This window comes from Magnolia sinica, chromosome 2 (genome assembly GCF_029962835.1).
Source record: "Magnolia sinica isolate HGM2019 chromosome 2, MsV1, whole genome shotgun sequence".
In the NCBI taxonomy this organism is placed as follows: Eukaryota; Viridiplantae; Streptophyta; class Magnoliopsida; order Magnoliales; family Magnoliaceae; genus Magnolia; species Magnolia sinica.
The window spans coordinates 13,445,525-13,453,467 of record NC_080574.1 but is presented as its reverse complement, the minus strand read 5'-3'; the positions used below and the strand labels follow the sequence as shown (position 1 = coordinate 13,453,467).

General features: G+C 40.5%; 1 protein-coding gene across 1 annotated transcript; it reads left to right on the top strand.

The window, feature by feature from the left end:
• Nucleotides 1–5,765: 5,765 nt before the first annotated feature.
• LOC131235682 (uncharacterized) lies at nucleotides 5,766–7,191 on the top strand. Its single transcript, XM_058232972.1, has one exon. The coding sequence runs from the start codon at nucleotides 5,975–5,977 to the stop codon at nucleotides 6,974–6,976; it is 1,002 nt and encodes a 333-aa protein (XP_058088955.1). The 5' UTR covers nucleotides 5,766–5,974; the 3' UTR covers nucleotides 6,977–7,191.
• Nucleotides 7,192–7,943: the final 752 nt, after the last annotated feature.

Sequence of the window (7,943 nt, the reverse complement as noted above, 5' to 3'; positions counted from 1 at the left end):
AAACCCTAGTTTTCTCCTTCTCATGACACACAAGCTCTCACATTTTTGTCTCGGAAGTTGTACGAATCATCGATTTAACTGTCAATCGAATTGACTCCAATTGATGACCCATCGATGAAATTGTTGAGACTCAAATATTGCATAATTTTCTCCATTTATATCTTAGTTTTATAAATATAAATCAATTTAATGTTCTATTTTAGTCATGTATGTGTTGCAAGGTGAATTTAAGAGCTTGGATTGAAAAATGGTGCTAAATGCATGGATTTGGTGCTCAAGAATCACCAATGCAAGGGATAGATCTTAGGAGACCAAGATTGAAGAATTCACATGACAAAGATCCAATAAAACCAAGTGAGGAATGAAGGAGAATCGAAGATTTGAAGTGAAGAATCATGAAATCGTCGTAAAAAAAATGTATTTTGAAACTCTGAAGCCAATTTTTGAAAACTACGGAGCGTAAAATCTATTTTAAATAAACTGCGCAGCAAGAAGTCTATTTTGAAAAACTGCACAAGTGAAACCCACCATTGATCGAATTAAAAGTGTTAAGAGAGTAAACTTGTATTTTCAAATTTTCTCGATTGAATCAATGAGACTATCAATCAAATAAAAACTTTATATTTGCAGCAGATTAAAGGCACTCGATCAACCATGGCTTCAATCTTACATATTCACTATTCCAAGCTGCTATCACAATCTCTATACTTCTTTATAGTAGAACTATCATCGTCGCTTCTTGTGCATACTTCAGCTTCATTCATCATTTTGCCAACCTAGAAGAAGTTGATCAAAACTTAAACTTATCTGCAGGAAGCGCCTTTGTAAGCATGTCCGCTGGATTCTTATTGGTGTGAATCTTCTCAAGAGTAACACCAGCTTCCTCTAGCATCTGCCAGATAAAATGATGATGAACATCAATGTGTTTAGTTTGGATATGGTGTACTAAATTCTTCGTCAAACTGATTACGATTTTCACTGTCACAATGTATAAGCACGACTTCCTGGTGAAGCCCCAACTCACTCATCATTCCTTTTAACCAAACAACTTTCTTGAATGCTTCTGTCATTGTCATATATTCTGCTTTGGTTGTGGAAAGAGCAACCATAGACTAAAGATTCGACATCCAATTGACTACTCCACCTGCTAACACAAATGAGTAACCGAAAGTCGACCTTCTATTGTCTACATTATCAGTATAATTCGAATCCACATAGCACTTATAAACTCAGTCACGACTGGAATTTTCCCAAAACGAGTTAGCAAGTTGGCTTGCTGTTCTACTTAGTAGAAAAGGAGAGATGGACGTCGGTTTTTCCTCCCCTACTGATTCTTTCTCCTTTTTTTTTTCTAAAAGTTCAAAGTCATCTAAATGTGGAAGAAGGCACGCACAACGTCGAAGATGAACTCAAACTCGGTTTGAGTTACGGATAGAGTCAGGGACTTGGCAGCAATGAAAGACAGTCCCCACCTCTCGCGTCTCTCTCTCTCTCTCTCTCTCTCTCTCTCTCTCTCTCTCTCTCTCCCCCCCCCCCCCGATGTTTTCAAAAGAGTTGTCTGAAAGGGAAAAGGCGCCTTTTTTAGAGTTTAACTCAAACGAGTTGGTTCGAGTCTGGTTTCAGGTCTTGTAATGGTGTGGCACGCGCGGATAATGATCCAGATGAACTCATGTTTCTTGGATTTAAACGGCTGGGATTGTTCATCGATCAAGACTCTCCTTAATGGACATTTGAGGTTTAAGTTTGAAGTCTACCATTGATCTCACGGTTATTGTTTCGAATGGAGAAGATGATTCACCTCTAATGAAGAATCACCCTTGAATGGTTTAACCTTCATTCTGATTGCATTAAATGGTCTAGATGAGTCCACTAAGGCCCACTTTGGCAACCAAGACAGTCCATTTGGTCAGTCATCCTTAGATGGACTATATGTTTTAAATTAAAGTGGATCAGACTTCTAGGTGGGCCATATGACAAGAATTTCTAGTCATTTACTATCATTTGTGCACTTTTAATGGCTAGATCACTTTCGGATCGATCCAGATTATTCCCTCGACTGTCTATAGTGCTTGTAAGTCAGTCTAAGTGGATTTAGGCAGTCTATCAAAATCTGACGATCTGATCAACATGAACGAATCCCAAGTCACTATATAACAGGTTGTGGGATTGATGAATGGTGGATCTTATGATACAAGTCCAGAGACTAACATTGTATGGTTACTTTAATGTAATGGGATGTCATCCCAAATATTTGTCATGTTTGGAGTTCTATAAATAGGTTTTCTAAGGTTTACTGTTGATTCCATGATGAAGTGATTGTTCATTTTGAAAATCACCATTCAGATAACTCAATTTACGGATTAAACTTCCTCCCAATGGTTAAATTCAATTTAAAGCGTAAATGGACGGTTAAATTACACTAAAGTGATAACCTATACATGCATGTTCTATATTAAGTTTTCATGTTAACACCCAAGGACTATACTTGGGTATTGAAAAGTTCGGGGTATAAGAGGACAAAGATTGATTCACTAAATAGCAAGTCATGTTAACGATCTCAGCCCATAGCTCATTGCCTAACTTAACATTACTTAACATACTTCGAGCTCTTTCAAAAAGAATCTGATTCAAACGTTTAGTTACACTAATATGCTTTGGTGTATACCTTACTGTGTTATGTCTCATTCTTACAATACTAATTAAATTCATTCGAAGTAAATTCTCTGTCGTTGTCGGTCCTCAGAATTTTCAACTTTTATCATGTTTGGTTTTCGACCATTGCCTTTCATATCTTAAAAGTTGTGAAACATCATATTTATATTTCATAAAATAAACTCAAAACTTTCTAGAGAAGTCGTCAATGAATGTGACAAAGAATAATAACCCTCCTCTGAAAACAACGGGCGATGGCTCCCACACATTCATGTGCACATAGTTAAATAGTCATTTATTAACATGTTTCTCATTTTTAAAAAATAATATCGACCATATTCTTGTGTATACAATGCTCACATATACCTAAATCAAAACTTTTAAAGTTAGGAATCAAACCATGATCAAGAAATACTTTCATACTGCCCTTGCTCATGTGGCTTAGGTGCGCATGCCACACACGTGCTAATGTGGATTCCGCTACAAACACTGCAGCTCCAACTGATAAAGTGTTCCCGATCAACTTGTAAAGATTTTCGCTCCTCTGTGCCTTTATAATAGCGAATACTCCTTAAGAAATTTCAAGACACATTCGTAATCGAGATAATTGCATCTGAGTGGCTCAAGAGCTCCAAGAGATATCGGATTCTTTTTTAAGTCCGAAACATACCCCACATTGGTTAGAGTACGCTTTACCCCATCATACATTTTGATGTGAACTGAACTAATTCATATAATCTTACAGGCATGATCGTTGCCTATAAAAACTAGGCCACTATCATTCTCGTTGTACGTGGTAAAACAACTCCAATGAGGACACATGTGGTACTGTGCCCCGTATCTAAAATTCACTCGTTACACAAGTATCCAAACTTAGACACAAATAATCCGTTACAACCAGTCGCGCCTTTACTAGATTCTGTTAAATCGGCCTCCTATAGTGAAACATCTGACTTCTCTTCCTTTTAAATTTTGAGATTTGTAAAAGCCTTCTTCATACGTCTCATCATGCCACAATTCTAACACTTTAACTTTCCTTCTCCCTTCAACTTAGACCTTGATCGCAACTTTCCCTTCTCTCGCTTACACGATCTTTCTTTGAAAAACAATACACCCGTAAAAGTACATTTCTCACTATTATTCTTTCTTAATTGCTTTAATTAAAGGGATGAGATAACAGTATCAAGGTCCAAGATATCCCTACCATGGTAAAGAATATCCACCAAATACTCGTAGGAATCCAGAGGAGACATCAACAAAATTAGGGTTTTATCTTCTTCATCGAACTTAATCTCCACACTTGTTAGTTTGTGAATCTAGGCGTTGATATGCTCAGAGAGATCCAACATTTCTACAATCTTTAAATTATATGATCGTATCTTCAAATATAGACAATTGGAGGACGACTTCGTCATGTAGATGCTCTCTAACTTCGCTCATAGGCCTATGGTAGTCAGCTCATTAATGACAATGTCAAGGACTTCATTGGCCAAGTAAAATTGAATTGCGCTTATCACCATATGATCAATTCCATCTTAATTATCCTCTTCCATTGATTTAGGACATTTTACTTTGCCGAGGAGTACTTAATGCAACCCTTTTTAAACGGGGAATGCTTTTATCTTCAACCTCGATAAATTTTTTTTTAAAATCACATATGAATTTCTCTATCTTGAACTTAACATTCGATTCCTTTCTATTAGAAAACCCAATATTTTTTCTAATACCACTTGTTGAGATATAACATGCCCTAAGACGATTTGTCCGGTGCAGAAGCAACCTTAAACAGAATCACATAATGCAATAGGAAAAGAAAAATTCAAGCAACCACATAAAACACAAATTTTATATGAAAAAACCACGACACCCAGCAACCCATAACCACCGTGACAAACATCCACCGTGAACTGAAAGTTATGAGACACTGAACAACTTAACATATTTAAAAACCCTTGGCTCCCAATCTCTTTGGTTTTTCTCTATTAAAGTAACCCTAATACTGTATAATGGTTTATACATCTCCGGTGCAGAATTAGAAGCAAAGTCGTACATTCATGTAGAAGTGTGAATCGCCGATTGAATTGTTGATCAAATATACTAGATATACATCAAGGTGGACCCCACGCGATCAGGACAGCACCGTTTTGGGTGACGCCTCCGCCGCACCTAATCCGCTTCTCGTCAGTTGTCACGGAATCGGATTGCATCCTTCCGCCGGCTGAACCTACTCGTCCAGGCAGAGGCTCTGTGGGACCCACTGTGATGTAATGATTTTATCCACTCCGTCCATCCGTCGTTTCGGATCATTTTAGTACGAAGAATTAAATATGAGGAAGATCCAAGCCTCAAGTGGACCACACCAGAACAAGCAGCGTTGATAATGACGATCACAGTTGAAACCTTCCTACGGCACACCGTCATGTTTATTTTCCATCCAATCTGATCAAAATGTAACGTAAACTTGGACGAAGGGAAAACACAGAGATCAACTTGAACAAAACCTGCTTGGCTCCCAATAAGTTTTTAACGGTAAGCGTTCAATTCTCACAATTTGGCCCACTTGAGCCTTAGATCTGCCTCAGTTTTGGGCTCATATCCTACAATCATCTCAAAAAAAATGAATGGACGGCATAGATAAAACACATACATCATGGTGGGACCCACACAGTCCCTGCCAGGACTGAGTCGTCCAGACAGGGGCAGGACGCAATCTATTTTCAGTTGACACGTGTAGCCGTCTTTTGAAGTACGTGTAAGCTTAACAAAGCTCTTTGTACCACTCACGCGCCAGAGATGGGCACGCTCCCGGTAGTATTCCACAGAGGGAAACGCATGAGAAATCCTGATCATTCATCAGGTAAGGCGAACGATATTGATCATGCCGTGGACCAAAAAAATCAGGATGATCCATTCGTCAGGTAGGTTCCTCAGGTAATTTGAGTAAGAACCATCCGTGCTCGCTGCATGATGAATGGCCTGGATTTCACACGTGCTCGCTGTCGTAAGTGTGCCAAGAAGCCATCGTTCATGGCGAGCGAGTACACTTACCATTCCCCCTCTCTCTCTCTCTCGTCGACTTTTCCTTTTTAAAAAAATAATAATAAATCCCAACCCGAAAAAGTAGAAAAACAACCCGTCTCTACTTCATCTACAGTCAAGTCAATCATCCCTCTCTCTCTCTTTATAAAAACTCCCAACTCCAATCCAGACGCAAACCTCACAGTTCTTAATCCAAAATCCAAAACCAAAAGGATGAAATAAAACAGAAATAGAGAGAAAAAGGAAGAAAGAGGAGAAGAGGGAGACTTTCTCAACCTCTGAAATGGAAGTAGTAATCCCTGTCGCGGATTTCCATTTCGACAGCACCACCTCTTCTCCGTACATCAGCGCTCCTTCATCTCCCAAACGTTTCGGCGATCTATTATACTATAGTGCTCCCACCAGCCCTTCTCGCATCTCTGCCATCTACTCCGAATTCAACACTAGTCATTCTTCCATCCCCTTCGATTGGGAGGAAAAGCCCGGTACACCCAAATCCACCATACCCCGCAACACCAATAACGACAACGACAACGACAACGAAGATGAAGAAGCTGACTATGATTTCGCCTTTGATTTCAGCGGCCAGTTGGAGACACCTCCTCTCACAGCAGCCGAAGAGCTCTTCGACGGAGGCAAGATCCGCCCTTTGAAGCCTCCACCAAGATTACAGTTTGGAGAGAGGAGCCCTGTCTCATCGCCCAAATCGCCGAAACGGATTTTCCGAAACGCCTTCTCTCCGAAAGCTAAAAAGGAATTCGACCCATTTGCAAAGGCTATCGAAGAAACCCGAAAACGGTCTGTGAGAGAGCGCGGGAGAGAAAGGGAGCCGGCTTTGAATCCTTCCAATTCAATCCGGAGAGCGGCGAGATCGCACTCGCCGCTTCGGGTTTCAGATCCGAAACCCGAAACGTCTTCTTCGGCATTGAAGGGCAGCAATAAGAAATGGAGATTGAAAGATTTTCTACTGTTCCGGAGCGCGTCGGAGGGAAGCTCGACGGACAAAGATCCACTGAGAAAATACAGACTTCTATCGAAGAAGGGAAAAGAGGATCTAAAGAACGCGAGCTTCCGGTCGACTGACAGCGGCGGTTCGGTTTCTGGTTCGAGGAGGGGCGGGCCGGTCTCGGCTCACGAGCTGCATTACACGGCGAACCGGGCGGTCTCTGAGGAGATGAAAAAGAAAACGTTCCTGCCGTACAGGCAAGGGCTGCTGGGGTGCATGGGCTTCAATCCAACGGCCCATGGGATCGCTAAGGGGTTTCATTCGATTACACGTGGATGATCCTGATTTGGGGAGCTGTCTCCAACTTTCCTGTTGAATATCTCTTTGTATGTGAGTTTTCCACCGTCTTTCTTCCTTTGTTGTATGGTGGTGTAGACATTGTTCCTGTGGTGTGTTTTATTCAAGTGAAAAGAAAACCACATGGGAAGGAGAAATTCATATTCTTCTTTGATTTTTCTTCTATAATGATATATAAATATATGGTGTTTTCTTTTTATCTTCTCTTTCACTTTGATTTCACTCCATGACATGCTCAAACCCGCCCAGTATTGGGCAGTACCCGAAATTCGATGGGCCCGATTCACATGTGATAATGCGGCACACGTGTGTGAGATCCAAGCCGCCCTTTTAGTTGGGTTAGGCTGTGAGCCTGTGACTGGTATAACCATGAAGTACCGAAGGGCATTTTCGGAAGCAGGGTGCCGAAGTGAATTAGCAATCCTTTGGGAACCGGACTGGACCGGTGGTAGTATATGGGTTCGGTTCAAACCGGCTCAACTCCAGCTTGCTTTCAGATCAGTTTGGATTGTTACCGTGGGGCTCATCTTTATGTATATGTTGTATATCCACGCCGTTCATCAGTTTTATCAACTCATTTTTGGGCATGATCCAGAAAATGAAGCAGATATAATTATCAATTGGACCACACCACAGTAAACAGTGTTGATTTACAATTAAAAACATCTTGTGGGCCACAAAAGTTTTGGATCAAGATGATATTTGTGTTTTACCTTCATCAAGGCTTTTGTGACTTTATTAACAGGTTGGATGTAAAATAAACATTAAGGTGGACCCTAGAAAGTTTTTAATGGTGAACGTTCGATGATGAATGTTTCATGTAGTGTGATCCACTTGAGATTTGGATATGCTTCATTTTTGGGTATGACCTAATATGATCCGGGAAAAAGATAGACGGTGAGGATACAAACACATATATGAAGGTGGGCCCCACAGTCATTGAAACACA